Here is a 22,237-nt window from a genome sequence, read left to right as displayed (position 1 = left end):
TCTCCTCCTCTGCCTCTCCCGAACAGCCGGCTCCACGCACAGGGCTCCCTCCTTAGGAAGGTAGAGCCTGTGCACCAAAGGGTCACTGTTAGCACAGAACAGGCACCGCTGACTCAACCATCAGACACCCCGCCTGGAAACAGCCACAGCAGGAGCACTGAGGGATGGCGGTGCCCGACAGGCTCCAGGGCTTTCCTTCTCGGAGAGCGACACTGAGGGACAAAAGAATCATAGAATCGTTAAGGTTGGAAAAGACCCTTAAGATCATCGAGTCCAACCGCTAACCTATCACTGCCAAGTCCACCACTAAACTATACCCTCAAGCACCACGTCTGCCCTTCTTTTAAATACCTCCAGGGATGAAGACTCCACCACCTCCCCAGGCAGCCTGTTGCAAGGCCTGACAACCCTTTCGGTGAAGAAGTTTTTCCTAATATCCAACCTAAACCTCCCCTGACGCAGCCTGAGGCCGTTCCCTCTCGTCCTGTCACTGGTGACTTGGGAGCAGAGACCGACCCCCCCCTCACTCCAGCCCCTCTCAGGCAGCTGCAGAGAGCGAGAAGGGCCCCCCTCAGCCCCCTCTTCTCCAGGCTAAACCCCCCCAGCCCCCTCAGCCGCCCCCCAGCACACTTGTGCTCCAGACCCTGCCCCAGCCCCGCTGCCCTTCTCTGGACACGCTCCAGCCCCTCGTTGTCCTTGTAGTGGGGGGCCCCAAACTGCGCACAACTCGAGGTGCGGCCTCACAAGGACCAAAGGGCAGCTGGTGCTTCACTCGGATTTTTGGCACTGGTCGTCTTTCAAGAGCCTGCGCTTCCAACGACGATGCTGGCGCAAACCTCCATGGGATGGTTCTGGGACGAAGGCCTGTAGCATCCAGCGTGTTAGCTGGTCAGGGCAACCCTCAGGCCCTTCGTCTTAACACTCTGCAGTCTTCATCCACAGAGCAGCAAAGCACTATTTCAGTTAACATGTTGCCTACCCAGCCTTCCCCCCTGCCTTGTCCCAGTCTGGCAGAGCCCCCAAAACCACACTGAACTGGACTCGAGTGCTGAGGTGTCCTCAAAGCAGATGGGCACTAAGCAGAAGTGGTACTTCAAGCACATCTTTCCAGGCTTTCTCTTCAACTGGCCGCTAGATAAACCCTTCAGCTGCATCTTCTGAACTAGAGCAGCCATCCCAGGTCCAAATGGCCGATTAGCTGCCCAAGACCTGTCGCCTGCACCTCCCGCACCAAGGCACGGGTGACCCGATGGGCCGGCTCTGGTCACCTCCAGCCCCGAAAGGTCCAGGCTGTCAGCCACACACCAACCTTCACGCACCATGCTGGAGAAACCACATCCTCCGCCACAGGCTGATCTCTCCCTCAACACATGGCTGGCAAGTCAGATCAGCCCTTCCATCCCACCCCTAACGGCGTTAGGTGGTTATCAGTATGCGCTGTTGGCTTTTCCTTTATTTACCCTACCGCAGATCCTTCCTCCTCCAGTACTTCCTGGCATCCATTTGCATTTCACCCCTCAGAGCTGGCTGCTGACCCCCAACACTGCTTCCCATACCAGCGGGGTCCAATGCACACCAGCCCCCAGGGCAGGTGTCCCCACGGCCAATGCTGGGTTTTGTTTGTTCACTACAAGGCGCCGATTTCTGGAGCGGCTTTTGTGCCTGGGAAACTTGCCGACGAGTTCTGCTCATGTCGTCTGCAGGGACAGCCAGAACCTCCCCTTACACAAGCCTTGGAGGAACACCAGCAAGGCACCCAGCAAGGCAAGCCTCTGTCTCCATGCCCTGGGCTATTTCCCTCTTTCCTTACAATGTTTCACCATCCCAGGAAGCATCCCCAGCCAGAAGCAGAGGCCAGAAATGCCAGCAGTAACAGGGTACCCTGCTAATCCCTTGTCATTCTCTGCAGGTGGCTGAGCCTTCCTGGGAAAACTAAACTAGACCCCGTGAAACGCTACAGCCAAAGAATATTTCCACAGGTGCGAGAACAAAGTCTTTGGCTTGAAACTCCCACCACAGCGCTGGCATTTCAAGCCAGGAACGTTTATTTTCTAACTTCAAAATAGCCAACACTAATATTTTTGACCACCAGTTTCTCCTGAAGTTAACAGCAGAGAAAGAAGAACCCTAGAAGCCTTCAGAGTGCAGGACCAACTTCTTAATATTGTTTTCCAGACACAACTGCAGGGCTGAATAACCACTGAAACCTGATGCAAGACGATGAGCTGAGCAAAAGCAAAGCCAGGATGAGCTCACTGCACAGCCCTGTCTGCCGGCGAGCCGAGCTTTCCCTTCCCTGCTACAGTCCCACCGAGACGTCCACAACCCTGGGCTGAAATCCCTCAATTGGCCATGAAACAGCTGATTTCAATATCACGACAGCACCGAGACGTGACTAATGCAGTCATTGGGCTGGCTTCCAAGGGTGGAAGCAACTGGGCCTTGGTGAACCAGACATAGAGCCTCACACAAGAGATGTGGGTAAACCCCAGCGTTCACAATGGGCTGGGGTGGCATTTAAAGCAGAATAACACCAAACAAGCCTTGGGACTTTCTTACCCCCAAGAAACGCCAGGGAATCATGCCTGAAGGAAAGACTCCTTTTGCAAGACGTTAAACAAGAATTAAAAAAAACCCTGTTTCTCTCTGAAGATGCCCCAGGCTGATCCAAAATCACTACTGACACGTAGAAAAGGTTGGAAAAGCCTGCTTTTGAGGGCCAGCAGGCTGACAAGCAGACACAGTTTGTCATCACTTGACTTCTTTTTCCCCTTATCTTTCCCAATACATACATTCAGAAAGAGATAAAGAGCAGCTGCCCCAAGCCCTCCTTGTGGCTCTGCCACCTCCAGACACTGCCGTCCCCGTTCCTGGGGCTTTCCCTGCTCCAGAGGATGCTCCCCTTCCCCTTCCCTAGGAGGATGCTCAGCCTTTCTGCCCCTCCACTCCCTCTGCAGAGTCAGTATCACAGATGCTTTCCCCCATTACGTGCGTTTTGAAGGGGTGATGAAGGCAAAGACTGCGAAATGCCCGGCTGCTGCAAGAGGGGAGCCACCAGAGCCCATCTGCCCGCTTCCCAAGGGTGATACCCCTTTGCTTTTCACCCATCAGTACTCCGCCCTTGCCAACTCTTTTGGCCAAGCTGATCTCACGCACAAACCAGCTCCTTTCCAAGGGCTTTCTCTGCTCAGGCTGAGCACAGCCCACCAGCACCGGGCAGTGAAGCCACATCTCTCCCCGTGCACCACAGCCCTGCTGCTGCTGCTGCTTGCTCCCTCCGTATCGCCGCCCCGCTCCTCATTTAGCTGCTGGTACGGTAAAAGCTGGGTCAGGCCAAAAAAGCACGCCTCCACACGTGCATTGCGTGAACACGCACAGCAGAAGCTCCCGTCCTGCTCCAGCACCCAACCACAAACCCAACTTTTCCTTCTCCCAACTCTTTCTTTTTGCTTTGTGCAGCTCTCTCTGGAGACGGTTTCATTCAGTTCAGCACAGCCTGGAGCACCCGAGCTGCAAACCAGCCCTGCGGCGCCCTGCCAGCTCGCAGACGGGCTGGTCAGAGACGGGGGGCCCAGAGACGGAGCTTGGTCAGCGCTGGGTCCCACCAGGACTTTGCACCTGGTGCCCAGCAGCAAGACGTCATTCTCATCCTTCTGCAATCAACAGACACAGTGCTTGAAATGACCTGAGCCTGCAGGAACAGCACTTTATCCCTGCCTTTGGGATTATTTCAGGCTCCCATATTTTTGCTCCAGGACTGTACCCTCTACATAAGCAAACACGAGTCCTTCTAGAAAACACAGTGGATTTACACAATGCGGCAACACTAAAAGAGAATTTTTTAAAAAACAGATTGCAGGAGTTTAGCTTCTTTATTTTCTTTGTGTTGGTAGAGGATAACAGTGATGGGCAAGAGATGAAAGCACCCCAAGCAGAGACTTCTTAACCATGTTTCAGGGAGTTAATCTCACCAGAGAACTGCTTAATGTATGTTTGAAGAGGGATGGAGCAGTTCACTGGAGCCAGACCTTGCGCTGGTGTAGAGGGGCCGACCCCTGTGCCAAATTCTCCATCCTCCTTCTCCAGACAGCAACAGGGTGGGAAGGAAACCAGAGGAACGACCAACCAGCCCCAAGCCGTGCGTGCAGAAGGTCAGAAAGAGCACCCACGCCATTTCTTTTCTGCAGTTCAGCCTGGCCACTTAATGAGCAGGGCCGCGTACTGGCAAGTCGGCAGCCGCCCCCCACGCGGGAGCGGGACCTGCTGTGCCGGATGCTGCCCACACACTGACCCATGCTGCTTACGACACACCCATCCTAAAAGCTCGGTCAACCCAGAGTCCCAGCAGCTCTCGGAGCTGCCGACACCCTCGTCCTAGAGCAACAAGGCAAGAGAGAGAAGAAATGCCTCTTCTGGCATTCACCCATGGACAGGACTGGATTTTTATACTCAAAAAGGAGACGTCAGGAAGCAGATGTTGCGCACGTAGAATTCCTTTTTCCCCTGCTTAAGCCAAATCAGTGAAGTAACTCAGCTGAATACTTAAAGCGTGCTTGCACTAGCAAGTCCCAGGGAAGAGAAGCCTCACGCGGGTCCCCGCGCAGCCCAGCGGATGCGGCTCCAGGGCACGCTTCTACTTCACACGTGGGGAAACCGAGGCACGAAGGGACACCAAACGCAGCAGCGCCAGCTGGGGCTACACCTCCCTGCTACAAACAGCACCTGCCGCCGCGCATTCGACATGCTACCACCTCTCATTTTGGGCAGAAACAGGGCTTTCACCTATGTCCATCAAGCGCTCGCTTGGGTCAGGGTCTTTCCTGAGCCCGCTGCAACACGGACGTCGCAGCCCCACCACAACCAAATGCCACAGAGGCATGGAAGGACCCCCCGTGCGTCACCCACGCTGGTGATGCTCGGCGTCTGTAGGGGCACTTGAGCTACTCCTGTAATCTGAAGGGAGGACGAAAAGCACAGCCTCGCGCTCGGCAGTGGTGAGAGCCGGAGGCGAGGGCAGCAGGCACAGCTCATACCCACAGCGAACAGGGCCATGCTGAACGCTCTCAATTCCCCTCCAACGCTATCAAGCCCCCGTTCAGACCGGCTGTATAAATCACAGCCCTCCGCCCCGCTCGCCAGGCAGGCAGTCTGTAATTCCCATTATAGCGCCTGACAGGTCGGTAATGGCACACATAACAATCCATTGATTTCATCTGCTGAAGGAGAGGCTGCCAGGCAGCCCGAGGAAGGGAACTGCCGAGACCAGGCTTTCCTCTCAAAACAGCCACAGAAAAATGGGATGCCGATTGGGAAGGTAATGGATGAGACCATCAGCTGGGGCAAATTAACCCCACTTTTCACAGGGTGCTTCAAAAGCATCTTCCCACCCCAAGACTCAATCAGCACTGTGTTTTACACCACGGGGAACTGGGAGCCTCGCCCCTGTCTTACAGGAATATATTGCTGAAGGCAAGTCAGCACGTTTTGGGGGTTAAGGGAGGGAATTCAGTCTTTCCCATGTTTTATCTCATGCTTGTGTGTTTTTATTTACAGTGTAAGTTTTTTCAACCATTAGGTAGAGCAGAGGCTGCTCTGAGTTGGGATCTCATCAGAAGTATTTGGTACTTGGCTCAGAGAGAAGCTTGGAAAGTAAAATCTTTCTTGAAGACTTTCACAGTAACGTCACACTCTGGCATCAGGGAGTTTGGATGCTTCCCTGAGGATCCACCTTGGCAGGTGCCTCCAAACTGGGGGTAAGCGAGGTACAGCAGCTAAAGGGGTGGGATCCTCCCAGACCTCACAAGGACAAAGAAAACATCTTCACTGTAGTTAATTCACCTAGTCCAGCTCAACACCTAACTTCAACAAGTCAATCACGAGTACAATGGAGAAATGCATGGCTTCCAATCTGCGAGTAAAGCTGTAACCTGAGAGGCCAAGACAGCTAATTATGGTGACCAGAAGTGTAATTCGTTATGTACAATTAATACTTCAGTTAATGAATCAACTAGTTGTAAATGTAAAATATGTTTTGAGATGTTTACTTTGCCCTACATATCCAGCGTATTTTGAGTTTATTAACAGATCAAAACACATTAAAATACTCATTTTCTGCATTTTAAGCTCATTTTCATCTCCATGTAATTTGAATCAGAAATAGAAAAAAAAATCAATCATGTAAACCCAAAATACACCATTTCACACCAGAATAAGAACATACAAAATCAATCACCTAGCCGACCAGCTGCCTAAATAAATGCCCCCAGATATACCAAGCTCCTTGCTCAGAAAAGGAAGTATCCGATTGCACCAAGCAAATGCAGCTTTTTACAACCAAACAGGAAAACATCCTCTTTCTTACAGAATAACCAAAGACAAAAAAATCCTACCAGACTGCTTAAATCAAGACTCCCTCCCTTGCTGGTTTTGGCTGCAGGTCATTCACACTCACATCCCAGATTGCTTCACACTCTCCACCTTCACCTAGGAAGCCCACAGCAGCCATCAGGAGTGAGACTTCCCTCAAATCCCCTCTTCTTCCAATCCTGCAGTAGGGAGAGCTGTAGCCAAACAGATGGGACGCATGGAAACATTTGAAGGAACACCAGAATGAACAAAAGCTTTGTTAGCTCTGTCTACGTGCCACCATGGGTCAAAAGGGACCTTCGGAGAAGGGACCATCAAGGATGGGCTGTTTGGACAGGTTTGAGTCCTGCTTCTGCAGAGATTTGTGCTTTGCTATCCTGATTTCAGTGAGCTCAGGCTGGACCAGGGCCTGGGCAAACCCCACGGTAGATGCTGCAGTGGGTACAACGCATCCCTTATGCATGGGAGCTGGGGCTCCACCCCAATGTGCTCTTCTACCTCTTGGGGTTTTCCCCCTCAGGTCCAACCTGAGGCTGTTGCCCCCACACTTGCCGTCTCACAGGACCCCCAACCTCCTGCCTTCTACTTCCCACTGGGGCTGGGGGTCCCCCAAACCATGGTCAGAGACATGGTGCCAGTCCCCACCACAAGCACCGTGCTCTGCAGGCAGGGTGGGAATGGGGAGAGAGGCGTCCCAGCAGAAACCCTCAGCACATCTCCAGCTAAAACAGCCATTTCCCGCCATAGACTGCAAAAGGCTGAGGGCACATCTGCTCTCCTTCCTCAGCAGATTTTGCTTTCCCCTGCTGGGATTTAATTGTCATGCCAAGATCCGCCTGGCCTTGGGGAGGATGGGGGCGAAGGAACAGCTCTGCAGAACGAGATAGTAATTAATTGCTCGTCAGCTCCCAGCCATCCCCCAAGTGGGCTCAGTTTAAGCATCCCCAGAGACAGAGGAAGAGTCAGCTCTGGGAGCATTTCCCAGGGTGGCACCTGGCCACGGGACCAGGGGTTCCCAGGCAACGATTTGCTTAAAGCCCCATGCCCTTCAGTCACGCAAACACGGGGAATCTCTGCACAAAGATCGCTGCCTGCGAGAGATGAAGATACGAGAACCATTAAAGGCATTACTGATGGGTTTTAATATCGTGTTTTCTGAGCTCATCATGCTTCCGAGGGGGAGGAAGGGAGAGACAGCGCTCAGCCGCCTTGGCGTGCTTTGCATGCTGAGGTTTACAGAACGGTGCTTCACCTCCCACGTAGCCAGAGGTCCCGTCCCTGGTGGGTGCCGCAGCATCCCCCCAGCCGGGCAAAGGCAGGGGCCAGCACTTGCCCCGTCCCCGCCAGCCCGGCCAGGCTGCCCTGCACCCTACGGCCCACGCGGGAGGCTCACCTTTTCTCACCTGACATACTTTTGCTTTCCCAGCTAGCGTTCATTTTCTGTGGCTAAATGTAAAGCAAGGAGCTGAGAAACCCAGCACACGCTTCCCCATCCTCCAGAGAAACACACCCCCGTCCCCCGCACCTGAGGGTCCTGCTCAGAGTGCAGCCTGGCTGGTTCGCCTCTTTATTTAACACTCATTTCAACTCAATTGCTACTAGAAGTTTAGGGGCAGTGCCTCAGAAATAATGTCTTGTGCAATACAAGAATGCAATCGCTGCCCCCCGTGAGCGCACCCACAAACGTTGCAAAACCTCGCAGGGCTGGGCAGGCAGAGCAGCGCCAGCGGGAAGCAGAAGCAGGTCTGCAGCAAAGCAGCCCTGGAAATTCCCCTGCTGTTTCCCAGAGGCTGCTGCTCAAAGGCAAAGGGGGCACGAAAGGACTGGAAGCAGCGGCCTGATCTGCTGCCTGTGGATAGCCGGCCTCCACCGGCCAACAAGGACGCACCGGCTGCTGCAGCCCGCGCAAAACCCACCGCCGTCAAACCGGAGCCCCGCTTCGGACCGGCAAGAGCGCTGGGCCTCTAGGCAGACATAATATAAAGAGCCCCTAAGGAATGAGATATCCACTGAGATACCCAAAGGCACAGGCAAGGAGGCATCTCCCTCCCATCAGCTCCGCGTCCGAGGCTCTCCCTCGAGCTGGCGATGCCGAGCGCTCAAACCCTTGCACAAAGAGCATTGCTGGCTTTGAAAGACAGGAAATCTGAAAGGTAGAGAGTCTTGAGAAGATCTGAGAAAGCCAGAAAGCTCAAAGCAGCTCCTGCTTGCGCAGCAGCAAGGTCAGAGCCAGGAGTGATCGGAACTAACACCTTCTGCTTGGTGAGGACTGGGAAGGACAGTTTGCCTTTGCTTTCACAGGCAAGATTAAATTTACCATTTGTCAGTCTTTTCTGCAAAACTTGGAGGAGAAAGAGGCAGGGATACACAAAAGAGAGAAAGGGAATTACGCATTAAATCACATTAGGCTTTTGGCTGGGACCTGCAGAAGAAGTTACATGCTAAAAAAATCCAAGTTAAATGCTAAAAAAACCCCCTGTATCTCTTTGTACAAGAATGAAATTAATATTAATATATAACCACCTCCCTCACCTAAGAGGCAGCCATGGTCACCACCACCCCCCCCCCAACATGCAATATTATTACTGATCTAAAACTATCAAGAAGCTGCAATAGACTGAATTTCAAGCGCTTCCCCCCGTACCGCTGTCCCCCGAGACCCACCGCACACCCAGGCACACCATCACCGCAGGTCCCAGCACCGGGGTCTGCAGGGAGGTCTCTCCCCGCACAGCCGTGACACCCGCACACTGCCGAGAGAGAGGGCATCCTCAGACACGGGGGTCTTACAGTCTGAAGCAAGATTAAAAGGAAAAGGGAAAAAAACAGGTGCATGCCAGCCAGTCGGAGGGCTGGCGGCCCGAGCTGCCTGCATCGCACATCAGATGTGAAAGCAGCAGCAGCAGCCTGGGGGGAAAAAAAGACACATTCCTGCTGTTACATAAACAGATAAAGTGCGGAATAGGGCTGGCTTGCCAACCGCAACCATTAACCTCTCCCAGCTTGGAGATGCTGGTGCCGGTGGGGGCACAGGCAGGACCTCCCCCTCCGTTCGGGTGCACCCACCCGCCCGCGGTCCCTGGGCAGCAGCAGGCGCCCAGCCCAGCCCGGCCCGGTTCTGCAGGTCCAGAGGAAGGAAACCAAGGTGTGACCCAGCAGTTTCATCTCTGGCCCTTTCAGACAAGGCAGCCCCGCGCCGCATCGCCTCCCAGACCCCGAGCTACGGCCTCCGTGCCAGCCCCCGCCGCCCCGGGCACGCAGCCGTCGGAGCAGCAGCGTTCGCAGGAAGGCTGAGCCAGGGACCCTCGGAAAGCCGGCCACGGAGGGAGCTCGCCCAGGGCGCGCTCCTCAGATGCGAGCGGGTATATGAGCGCCGACCTCGCCCCTGCTCGGGCTCTCTCACTGCAGCGAGCAGGGCCTGCCTGGGCGCGCTGCATTAACGCATCCACTAGCAACGCTGATTTCTTACGCGTGTGATTCCCCAGTCCTGGGGGGGACATCCCTGCTAGAAGAGAAAACCCGCTCTGCTCCATGCCAGCAGCAGGGTGAGCATCACTGCTGCACACGGGGGCTCCCGGGACTGAGCCCACGCTGCTGAGCACGTACCGCCCCTGCCTGTCCTTCCCCTCCCTCCCTGCATGTCAGCATCCCCCAAAGGCACATTTTCCTTAAGAGGAGCAGCAGCAGTCACCTTCCAGGGGGTTAATTAAAACCAGGCTGCTCGGGTGCCAAGCAGACACTGGGAGGCATCCACCTGCAAATCCCACGGGGGAAGAAAAAAGAGCAGAAGGAGCCAGGATGGGAAACAAGCAGAAAAAGGATGCTGCAAGAGAGCAGCTTGCAGCAGGGCAGGGTTAGGGAGCATGGCGAGGAGACCAGAGACACCTGTTTGGGGCAGAAAACACCCCACCACTGCCAGGCAGGGTCATTTGCTGCCAATGCCTCCAGCAGCCTAAGGGTTAAAAATAACTGGGGAGTGCTGGTGGTTTCGTCAGCAACTCAAACCAGAGGAAACAAGTGCTAATCCCAAAGCCACCCAGCCGGGTTGCCCAACTTCCACCATGCGGTGCCTGGCACTGCAGGCAGAGCGGGCACCCAGCCTTGGCCCCCGCTCCCCGTCCCCGAGGACTCCCGCTCGCAGAAAAACAAGCCCAATGCTGCAAACCTCTTCATCCCTGCCCTCCTGCCAGCAGCTCGCAGGCTGCAGGGAGCCGAGATGCTCCAGCCCTGGTCACCTCTGATGCATTGGCCAATTTTAGCACAGAAGAGGAGGGACCAGGCCTTTGCTTGCGTTGCAGAAACGATGCTGAAGGTCCTCCCGCATCCCAGGGCCACAGGGGCGATGCCCCGCAGTGGGTGTGCGCGGGGCCGAGGGCAAGCACCGAGCGGCACAGCCCAGCTACGAGGCACCCGCAGGCGGCGGCTGAGCTGCATCGTATCGGCCAGACCACAGCCCTCCCCAAGGTCTGCTCTAGAGGTCAATAAGCACATCCAAGCGCACAGCTGAAGAGCAACATTTAAGCAGTTTTGGCATGGGCAGGGCTGAAGCGCGTGCTTCGAGGCTGGTGCAAAGCCGAGGGCCAGCATCCTTCAGGGAACTAGTCTGAATATGAGACATGGCAGTACCAAGAAACATCCCCTTCGCCCTGATGAGCTGCCAGAGACACTGCAATCATCACAAACTCGCCTGACAACATACCCACTGCCACGCATCTCTGCCTCTTAAGTGTAGTGTGGGGAAATAAATAACCCCAAACACACTCCTGACCCACAGCGTGTACCATGAAGGTACACATTGCGTAACACAAGCCAGTCTGATATTGGGCCATGAAATAGTTTACGCCAAGGGACCAAGTTATAACTTCGCAGGTGACTGCTTCTCAAGCCCGCCTGGGTGAACCCTGCCCAGCTGGTCTGAACTCTGGTAAACCTTCCCCTCCCCGTCTCGGAGCACCCACGAGATGCTAGGGCTGACTTCCCAGGAAGGTTTTGAAACACCTGCATTTCTCTCCGAGAGCTCCAGAAGCAGTGCTTAACCTCCCCGGGAAGGTTGCTGGCCTTTTGATGTCTCACTGCTCCCTCACGGGCCGCCCCAGCCCTCGGCCCTGGCTCGCTGCCTTCACAGCCCTGCGCCAAACTCTTCCCAACAGCTCCTGCCCCCCTGGAAAGTGCAAAATCCCGAGCACAGGGAGAAGAAAATAGGGACAGGTGTGATATAAATCACAGGGACAACTGGGGTAAATAGCCCTCCATCTGCATCCACTGCCATTTAATGCACTTACCAACGTTAATTCAGCAGAAGGACTGCCCCTAAGGATTGCTTTTTAATTTTATCACGTAGCCCTTTGCTCTCATGTAGCAGGGAGAAGGCCACAGGAGCCCAAAGTGAACTGTCTCTACATTAGCCTTTTCTTATCCTTCACTATCCCCCCTGGCCAAGCCCCCTCTTACGATGATTATACTTATCATTTAATTAACAAAGCATCCTCGCGCCACGCGGTCCCCGTGGCACCAGGCAGCTGCTCAGAAGTAGCAGGCATTTAATCACCGACCCAGCGGGGCAGGTGTCGGGACACAGCGTGCCTTGCTTCACAAGCCAGGGGTCGGCCTCGGACGGGGCAGGGGGACGCCGGCACCCGCGACAGGGATGTATCTGGGGATCGCAGGCTGTCCACGGCAAAGGGGCAGCTGCCCGCACCGTGGGCGCAGGGGACGTGCAGCTCTCCGGGCGTCAGAGCACGTTTGCCATTCGGAGTTACCGTGGTGTCTTTGCCCACGTGGGGCCCTGACCCCTCTCCCCTGCCTTTCGCATCCCACCACCGCCCAGGCGAGGCCGGCGCGAGCAGAGAAGCCACCTCACAAGTCATGAAGCTCTGCTGCACCTTGGACCTTGCCATTTGGCTTCTGGCCATCTTCAGCGCCTGGAGGTTTTATTACAATCCTCTGCCCTCTTTTTCAGTGCTTTGCTCTCCCCCACCCCCGCCCTTTTTTATATTATTTTTTAATTCCCAGAACTGCTGTACACCCCCTACCACGGGCAGGCGATGCCCAGAGCCGGTGGATGCTGCCTCCTCCTCCTCCTCCTCTCTCCCACCAGCCCAGCTCCACCGGAGCAGCAGCAACAGCCCAGCAAAAACTCCACATCGAGCCATAACCAATGGCAAATTCTTCGAGTGAAACGTAATGTGCTGGGAAGCGCCTCACCATTTCACTTGGGAAAACGATCCGTTTGGCAGCAGAGAGGAGGAAAACATGCTTTGTTTTACAAATCCTCTCCCCAGCAGGAGAGACACTCCCAGAATTTAATATACTGACAGCGCTTGGCTGCTTTAACCACTGAAACTCAAGAGTGCATTAAAAAAAAAAAAAAGTTAAATAAAAAAAGTGATACAGTATATAATACTAAAGCCTAGGCTATTCTGCAACCGGTGGTAACAGGCACAGCAATTCACCGACTCAGAGGAGCCGCAATTCCCCTGCCCGTGACAGCTGGCAGGGCCGGGGTACGGGGTCCCAGGTTTCTCCAAGTGTTGGGCACTCTTAATTAATGCAGTTTTCACCCTCTCTTAGGGTGAGGCCCTAGAGCAGCTCCTTGCGGGAAAGCAGAGAAGGTGCTGACAGGTAAATCTAGGAAGTCGCGTTACAGCAGAGAAACAGAATTCAAAGTTATTCAGCACAAGAATTACTTCCGTGAAAGGCAACTGGCTCCATCCAGGTGACTAGCAAGCTTCTTGCAACCCCAAACTCCGGCCTCAATAGGATGTTAAGTATTTCAGTGTATTTCCACTTATCCTCCAATGCATTTAACTGCCAAAAGCTTTCTACACGCAGCACTGGTGAGGATGGCTTACGGGAACACACACCTCACCCAGAGAAGGCAGCAGACAGCACTTCTTTGGGAGGGGATTTCAGTTTTGCAGTGTGGGGTCTGGGCTCCGGGCAGTTCACAGTGTTACCAGACCAGGAGGAAAGAGCAACCGGTATCTCTAGCTAAGGGACCTGTCATTAAATTCAGCTGGCTGTGCAAAGGCAGCACATACCCCTTCTACCGGCTGCTGCCAGCCCTGGCACGCAGCAATAACATAAGTGTTATTTTGAGGGCAGGCAGTGGGATCAAATTGCCTCCGCACCGGAGACCGCTTCTGACCTCTCCGAGGAGCGGCCTCGAAGCAAGTAAGTCTGTCTGCTGATCACTTTTTTTAACCTTTCTAAACAAAAAGAAGTCTGCTTTGTATCTTAGAGCTTTTGTAGTTGTTTGCAACCTCCAAGCATTCTTGGAAACACTGATCCTTACAGGAGCCTGTAAAGAAAACAGCATCGTTCCCGTTTCAGAAGAGGGGAGCAGGATGGATAAATGTGGTGAAATGCAAAAGGCCATGCTGGACATTGGTGCCAGCACGGACCTGCCCATGCTCCGGCACGGCATTTAATATACTGTTTTGCTGCCCTTTGGCCGATTATCAAACACAGCTTTTGTGGGGGTCCTGGCAGGCAGGAGGAGAAGCCCCCCGAACCCCATCTTGCAGGGGGTGGGTCAGGCAGGGCGTTATGTCAAGGAAAGCTGAAAAGCCGGTCAGCCCCAGGTCTGGCAACACGCTTGTCCCGCTCGAGAAAAAGGATGGAGCACCTCCAAACTGCGGGGATGCTGTCACCTACCCCCTCGCTAGCACGCCGGGCTGGCTTCAGAACTTGGTGAAGTCAGTGCAAAGGCTCCCAGTGACCTAAATGGCTGGGATTTTAAAAAAATAAAGACTAAACAAAACTGAGAGCTGGGCACCAGGTCAGTAGGTTTGCTTGAAAACCCCAGTTTTGCAGCATCATCATCATCGCACGTCACATTATCAACTACACAGACCAACCAACGCCACAGCTCCTCTGCGGTGGATGCCATATTAATAGCTCGTAAGGCGAGGTCTCTGCCCCACCGTGCTCACCCGTCCCTCCTTCCCTGCAGGGGGAAGCTTGTCCTTCCCCCCAAATCCACATTCTCAGGCTGGGACGCGGCAGGAGCTCAGCTCTCCAAGACTCCCCCTGGGGAGCCAGATCCTTGGGAGCAACCTGAGCATCCCTTGCAGGCACCAATGCACCCCGAAAATGCCACCTTCCAAAAGTCAGCCTGTCAAAAACCACAGCGATCGGGATTTATTCCGTGGAGCATCCCACATTCGCTACCCAGAGGCAAGGATAATACCGTCTCATTAAAAATATGCTTCGAGTCTATTATAGTATCTAGGACAAAGTGTTCCCTATTTTGACACTCTAAGATATATTTTATCAGAGCAAGCTCTTCAGAAACACTCACAAAGACTTATCTGACTGTTACAGGTTCCTCACTTCCCCCGGTATTTTAAAATTAATTTCTAGCTTATTTTTTCCCTCCCTTAGCCAGATGACGGGATGCCCCGTGGTCAGATTTGTCACTGGGGCAGCCACTGTGACACGTCCCGGCTCCCACACGCCCTGCACGGCCGACCCACGGGGAGGGAGAGGACGGTCCAGTGCATCGCGGAGAAAAAACAGTATCTGAAGACAGAGGGAACTCGGGAGTGACTCACAATACTTCACAGGCACCACGATTTATTTTTTTGGGGGGGTGTTTGATACAAACACCTTCTAAAATTAGCACCTGCCTTCCTGCCAGCTCCAATGGGCTGCTGGTGCAACGATAAAGCCTTGGCAGGGCTGAGAGGGTGCGACATTATGGCACGGATCTGCTGCCCAGCTCACAGCCACTTCTGCCCACGGGGCTTTCCCAGCCACGTGTCGGACCCACCGCGGCCGCACCGACCCCACGCAGAGACGTCCCAGTCCCAAAGAGTCGTACCCCCAACTCCTGGGGAGGGGGCACGTGCATCTCACAGAAAGCACCTTATCTCGAGGTTGAGAGTAAGTCACAAGAGCTTTCTATAAAGGAACGCAAAGGCACATGAAGCTGTTCGGATCTCTCAGCTGGGCTGCGCCAAAGAGACCCGAGTCACATAAACCAGCCGGGCAGAGGGACCCTGGCCGATGGGGCAAATGGAAATGTGCCTCTGGGTGGAGTGAAGGGCCCAGGGACGTGCCCCGAACAACACATCCACTTGCTAAAAAGGTAACAGGACCAGAAAATGGGGGGGGGGGGGAATGAAAATAAAAAACAAACCAAAAAAACACAACCCAACAAACAAAAAAAGCCCAAACAAACCAGCAAGAAGAAAACCGTGAGACTCTGGACCAGCTACTCCAATTTCGTGTGGACAGACTACCACAGAGCAGATCTACAGGGCAAGAAACCAGCTCCTGATGCCCAGCGAAGAGCTGAGCAACTTTTCGCCGGGTGGTAGAACTGGTTACACCGAACAGCTGGGTGCCTTGTGGGCTCCTTGGGAGAAAAACCAAGCTTGAAGACAGGTCTGTCTTCAGTTTGCATGGAAAACCTGCTGGTTTTGAAAGTCCTGCGTATCCCCAGAGCCTTGAAAATGCCCAGCACTTACTTCAGTCTTTTTATCACCGTCTATCAGTAGAAAAGGGTAAATGCTCATTTGCTGGATACAGAGCAGTGCTCCTCAGCTGCCTTTCTGTTTGCTCACAGCAACTTTCTGTAGTGCTGCTTCTCAGCTAATGCCCGGCTCAAACAGACTTTCGAGGGGAAAGGTCTCCAGCTCCGTACAATTAATTCCCCGCTCTCACACGCTCATTTCTACAAGCCCCAGTCAACACCAGCAAAACTCCACCAAGTGATTGTGCGTCAAAAAGAACAAGATAAAAAAGCAAAGCTGCCAACTGCTGCTATTTCTGAGCTGGGAAGAAAAGAGCCGATTCTCAAAAGCTCCTAGCTCAAATTGCCTCAGCGCTTTTGCAAATCTGCTTTAAACACCAAACTTTTTGAAAGTTGAGTGGGAACCTCCTCGAGTGGGCTGTGCACGCTGCAAACCCAGAGCGATCAGCTCTAGCAACCGAGGGCAGGGGAGAAACGCACCCGGCGGGGCTCCTCGCCGCAGACAACGCAAGGCGCCTCCCCGGGGTTATTTTCCCATCTCCCACCCCACGACCACCCTGCAGCTCCTCAGCCACTTCCCCAAAATTACGCCATGAAAGTTCGACCCGCACAAACCCAGCGCGCCCCCTCTTCGCGAGGAGCCTTTCGAAAGGCGGCGGCGCGTTGCCCGCGGACGCCCCTTCCCCGCCGCAAGCAGGCAGCCCCCCGGGAGCGACCTGCCCACGCTCACCTGCCGCAGGTGCCTCAGCAGCTCGGTGGCCTCCTCCTGCTTCCCCTGCTTCACCAGCACCAGCATGTCCTGGATCATGCAGATCCGCCGGTGGTAAGGGGGCAAGCTGCTGCCGCCACCCTTCCCGAACTTCTCGCCGGACTTCACCACGAGGGAGGCGAGGAAGTCCCCCCTTTCCCTGGGGGGTACCTTCTTGCGGTGGTGGGCCGGGGGGCTCTCCCCAGCGCCGCCCGGCTGGCACCCCTTGGTCTGCTTGGTGCCCATGGCGTGCGGCCCCGGCTCCTGCAGCCCCGCGGCTGCATGCAGGGCGGGGGGCTTGGGGCTGGAGGCCACGGAGGGGGGGGCACAAGGGGGCGCAGCGCGGGTCTAGGGGGTGCCCGGGGGACGGAGGGGAGGCACGAGGGGTCGGGGGGGGGGGGATGCACAAAGGGACGCGCGGGGGGTTAGGGGGGACGCGCGAAGGGCTCGGCGGGTGCACAGGGGGCTCAGGGGGTGCGGGATGGGGCTCGGCGCCCCCCGGCAGCCTAGCAGGGGGGGCGGCGGCCGGCGGCGGGGCGGCTCCGCTCCCGCGGGCGGAGGAGGGGGCGGCTGCGCCCGGCCGGGAGGAGCCGCGCCGCGGCCCCGCCGCCCCGCTCCATCGCTGCGGGGAGGCGAGGAGCCGGGCTCCGAGGGGCTCCGAGGGGCTCCTTCTCCCGGCCTCGGACGGACGGAGCGGCCGTGCTCAGCGCTGCGGCGCGGCGCGGCCCCCGGGGCCCCCCAGCCCCCTCCTGCCGGCGCCGAGGGGCTCCCCCGGGGCGGGGGCGGCCGCGACTTGGGGGCAACTGTTGCGCGGCGGCGGGAGGCGGCGCGGCTCGCCCGGCTGCGGGGGCGTGCGGCGGGGGGGGCCGGGGGAGGGCCGGGGGCGGGCACCGTGCACCGAGGCAGGGCTTGCGGAGGAAGCGGGAGCCGGACGGGGCTCTTCCTTCCTCCGCCGCCGCATCGCGCCCCGCTGCGCTGGGGATTGCGGGGGGTGGGGGCTGCATCGGGGGGGAGGGGTGTACCGGAGGGGATGCATCGCGGGGAGCCGCACCGGGCGGGTGCGGGGGGGACTGCGGCGGGGCTCGGCTGCAGGCAGCCCCCGAGGCAGCCCGGGCATCCTCGCCGGGGCTTCCCGGGAGGAGCACGGAGGGGTTTCCCGCTGCGTTCCCCCCACCCCGAGGGAGCCACAGGCCCCCGGCCGTGCCCGTTCCCCCCCCCCCCGTCCCCCCCGGTGTGTGCGCCGCCCTGGGGGGTCCCCGCACGCCGCCCCGGCTGCCCCCGCGGGCGCTCCCCTGAGCCCAGCCCCGGGACGAAGCACCAGGCAGGGACTTTATCCCGGGCCGGGGGGGCATCCTGCAGCGCTCCCCGCGCCGGCTCTGGGGCCGCACCGAGGCGTGGCTGCTCCCGCACCCCGGGGCCTCGTCCCTCACCCTCATCCCTGTCAGCAGCTGCTCCGGCGCCCATCTGGAAGTCGCTGCTTGTGCCCTGCCGTCCCCTGCCCAGGCAACCCCCCACCATCATCCCGCGCTTGCAGCCACCCCCTGCACACGCTGCTCCTTCCAGCAGCGCCCCATCCAATATTCAATCACTCCTTATCCTCCAGGCACTCCGCTGGCAGAGATTGAGGCTCTTGGATAAAGATCATGATGAACGACTGTTTTCTAGACAGGGACCGCTCATCTGCTGTGGGAGACAGATTGCTCGAGAAATGCCTGGCAGGAAGAAGCTTTGGACTGACGAGACCCCAGCAAGAGCCTCAGACCCTCTTCTGATGCGAGGGGCCGTTTTCCAACACAGACACAGCAAACTGTGCATTCACCCCACGCCTTTGCTTGACCAGGGCAGGAAAGACCTGGTCTGGGGAAGGCATCTGTCTGCTCCTGCAGTAGGAACGTGGTACGGGGACATTTTGCAACTGCATTAGAAGCAACACATGAGAACTTTTTGCCTCCTCTGCATCCTGCGCAACTGCACATCCACAAATAACAAATATCATGTTACGTCAGTGAATAAAAGGCGGCTCCCCTCGATGGCCAAATGGCTGGAGGCCCGGGTAGTTGTTTCTAAAACTCAGAAGGCCAGCCATGTAACACATTTTTATACGTGGACCACAAGAACAGCGCAGAACCCCACTGACTGCAGTAGGTTTTGGCTCTGATTTAGAGCCATACTACATGGGATCCAAAACCAACCGAACACTGGTGTCCTCCCCAAAGACGACAGCTCGTGACTGCTGTCATGAGCTAAAAACTACATTTCGCTGGTTCAGCCCTATCAAGTCACATGAGGAAACACACAGCCACGTGGTTCGCAGAAACAACAAGTTTATGTGAACCAGAGACCTCACCTGGCAGTAGATCTCCCCCGAGAAGTCGGGGAGAGGCAGCCAGTTTGCTAATGTCAACAAGAGGCAGCGGGAAGAAATGCCTGATCCCCCGCAGCAGCATTTTCCCCTGCAGACTCCATCCTAGGTACAGCCTCCTCCCTTCAAAAGGATCAGTGCTCTTCCTGCTATTAGCAGGGTGATAACACACAACAACATTAAACAATCAAACACTCCTGTGCCCCTGCAAGATGCTGCGCGGGCCCGTGTCTGAAAATGCAACTGAAGGAGCATCGTTGCAGACCTGGAGCCTCATACTGTGCCCCAAGGTCTGTGGGAACAGGACCGGTCCCATCACACATTCATTCTGCATAAGGCAGTATTCCCACCTGAATTCACTGAGCATAATCAGCACTCTCCTGAGATGAAACTGCATGCTCAGTCCTGCCGATACGTGCAACCTTGCTGCCTAGCGGGAGCTGGCAGACAAGGTGCTTCCAGCCCTGAAATCCTCTGCCTGTCCCCAAGTTTCACCTCTGAGCCTATTTTTACACACATCTGTAAGTCTGCTTTACACTGAGAAGCCAGCAAGATCAGGTCAGTTCACCTCTCCAACAAAAATATTAGATAATGGAAAAGAAGCAGAAAGAGAACCCCTGCCAGGGCTGGGATCCCCCATGTCCCTCGGCTCCCGCAGAATGAGACTAGGCAGCACATCATCCTGCCCTGAGTAACAGGCCCTCCTCCAAAGAGACATCACCGTACGAACAGAGCATCTCACCCAAGAAGGCGGCAGAACCATGCACCTCCCTTATGCCAAGAGCCAAGTTCTTACACCGCCAGCCCAGCCCAGTTACCCGCAGCCTGTCCAGCTGATGCCCGAGACTCCAAAGGTCCCATGAAGCCTCATCCCTGCCAGGGGTGGGCCGCGTGGGTCCCGTGCCCATTACAATCTCCATGCTGGTCCATGCCAGCTGTGGTGGTGGTTTGCAGTGCAGATGAAAAAGGATTTGGACGCGGCTGTCCCGGCTGAGCTGGGAGGATGCTCGCACCAGGCTGGCTGAGCGAACCCACCCGGCAGCATGCTGCTGAGCTCACCTGAGACCCAGCGGTCGCAGGGGCAGCAGAAGGCCAGTCTGCAGCATCCTTGCTCACACCAAGGAGCACGGTGGGAACCGCTCATCTGTGCAAAATGGGGTTAGACAGCCCGGTCTGAAGAGAGAAGCCACTGAGGGGCACAGGGGAAAATCTTACTATTTTTAATAGTTCAGGATTTGATCTTCTAAGACTGTATCACGCTAAAGGCCGTGTTTCTAAAGGCACATGGAGAGCCAAATCCAGCCCATCACTGATTTTTCCCCACTTCAGAACAGGCTGTTTGTGCCAAGCCCCACGAGATGGGGCGGCTTTGTCAGCACGGGCTGTGCGACTGCCTGTGCCGGGAAGACACGGCCATCCCTCTACCTCTTCAGGTCCAGCCAGGGGCCCATTCCACACTTGTGGGGGAGCACTGTACCCATCCCCTGGGGATCCCAATGGAATGGGAGCTACAAACCCTTTCCTTTCACCGCACGCTGCCCTGGGGCAGAGGGGAGCTCAGCCCTCGGAGCCCAGCCGGGCAGAGCTGCATCCCGGCCGAGGAGGCAGTTTTGCCCAGCAACCGTGGCTCCGGGTAAATAAATAAGCCCCAACCTTTGCACTTACGACGCTTCTGTCAGCAGGGCAGAGAGTTTATCTGCGGCTTCTGATCAGGCTTTTTTACAGCACACAGGACAAAGCCGGCAAAAGACCCCTGAAGAGTGCGGTGTGTCCTCACTACGCCAACGCAAAGCGAGCGCCAAGTGCTGCCGGGTTGGGTTTGTGCTTCCCGTGAGCAGATGCAAAGGCACTGCGACCGCTCAGGGCAGCTCGAGAGTAGCCTCCAGGCTCAGCACTGACGGCGCGATGGTACACGACATGCAGATCCCTCAGTTACGATCCATCCTGGGCTGTTACTCCTACACCCACAAAAGGGTCTCATCCGGCTACAGACCCAACCTCAGGGCAACGCTGAGCTTTCACGCACGCACGCAGTTTTCCGCACACGCTCAAAACACCCATGTACAAACCAAGCCCACCCAGTGCTGAAAAACCTGACCCCAGCACTGTGTGCTGGGAACCGGGTCTGCCCCGCAGCTCCCCGTGGGCTGGAGCTCGCTCTGCAGCTCTGACTGATGAAATATTCTGCTAAACTCATTAGTGGAGCCACAGCCAAGATGCATTTTTTCCTTCGTGCAGATGTGTGCAAACTGCAAATTAGTAGATGTTTGTCTAAGGGAGTTTGCCTTTTTTCTCCCCACTCCGTTCATACTCTTTGTGGTATCTAATATTAAGGGTGTGTTAGAAAAGTCCACTGCTTTTAAAGGAAATAACTTCAGATCACGAGACCATGGAAGAAAACTGTTGCTCCTCTCCCACAAAACTCAGATTAAAGAACGTTCTCGCTTCTACATCAAAATGAAACTAAGGCTTTATGCATCATGCAGAACCCAGGGAGCATCCCTACCACACGAGTCACTAACCTGATGGAATAACCTGGCGTGCAGGAGATCCAACATCACATACCTGAAAACAGACATGCAGCCTCAGTTCCCTGACATCCCGGGTGTGGGTACCCACCACCAAACCACTTTGCACACATGTACGCATACGCAGTTGACTTCAGATTAGTCACAGAGAAAATGAACTTCCCGCTTTCAGGAAGGACTGACTGGTTTTACTAGAAGATCGCAATCTAGTTACGCTTCTCTCTTGCCAGACCACTTGTGTTGTCCTTTGCAAGGTGCTTTTCAAGGTGCTGCAACTAACCCCCATATCCATGTACTCACAGGCTTAGATGGGGGAGATTAATTCTGCAGCTTGCCTAAGATAGAAAACCCCCTTCTGATCCCAGGTTTTGACCAGAACTCCCATCCTGAACTGGAAAATCCACTCTGGACAAGTACAGTCCAACATGGGATGTTCAAAAGAGAGATACTGCTCAAAACACTTGTAGATTTCCATAAAAGGGTGTTTTGCACCATCACTTCTGTATTTGAGAGTTCTCATACTCCACATGAGACACCCAACTACATGAAACCTTGGAATTTATGACTTCTTCCTCACCTGACAGGTCTGGGGGGGGGGGGGGTTTCTTGGCAGCCCAGCTCTTGGTCTAAACCTCACAGTTACTGTTTCTCTAAGAAACAGAGAAGAAACACCCCCAAATTCAAGCACAGTTGTTCATTTCGCCTCTCAGGGCACACCCCCAGCATTTAACCATTTCATCACCCCAAAAATCTTT

At 55.6% G+C, this 22,237-nt stretch overlaps 1 protein-coding gene across 1 annotated transcript in view; it reads right to left on the bottom strand.

Annotated features, from left to right (window-relative positions):
- Positions 1–17,446, bottom strand: part of LRRC75A (leucine rich repeat containing 75A) — a 91,398-nt gene extending 73,952 nt beyond the window's left edge. Inside the window, exon 1 of the mRNA XM_064467771.1 lies at positions 16,575–17,446. Within this exon, the coding sequence (XP_064323841.1) occupies positions 16,575–16,838 (264 nt within the window). The 5' untranslated portion in view covers positions 16,839–17,446. The remainder of the gene's footprint in view (positions 1–16,574) is intronic.
- Positions 17,447–22,237: the final 4,791 nt, after the last annotated feature.

The sequence above is a fragment of the Phalacrocorax carbo genome, chromosome 17 (assembly GCF_963921805.1).
Source record: "Phalacrocorax carbo chromosome 17, bPhaCar2.1, whole genome shotgun sequence".
NCBI classification, from domain to species: Eukaryota; Metazoa; Chordata; class Aves; order Suliformes; family Phalacrocoracidae; genus Phalacrocorax; species Phalacrocorax carbo.
This window is presented reverse-complemented; position numbering and strand designations above follow the sequence as displayed.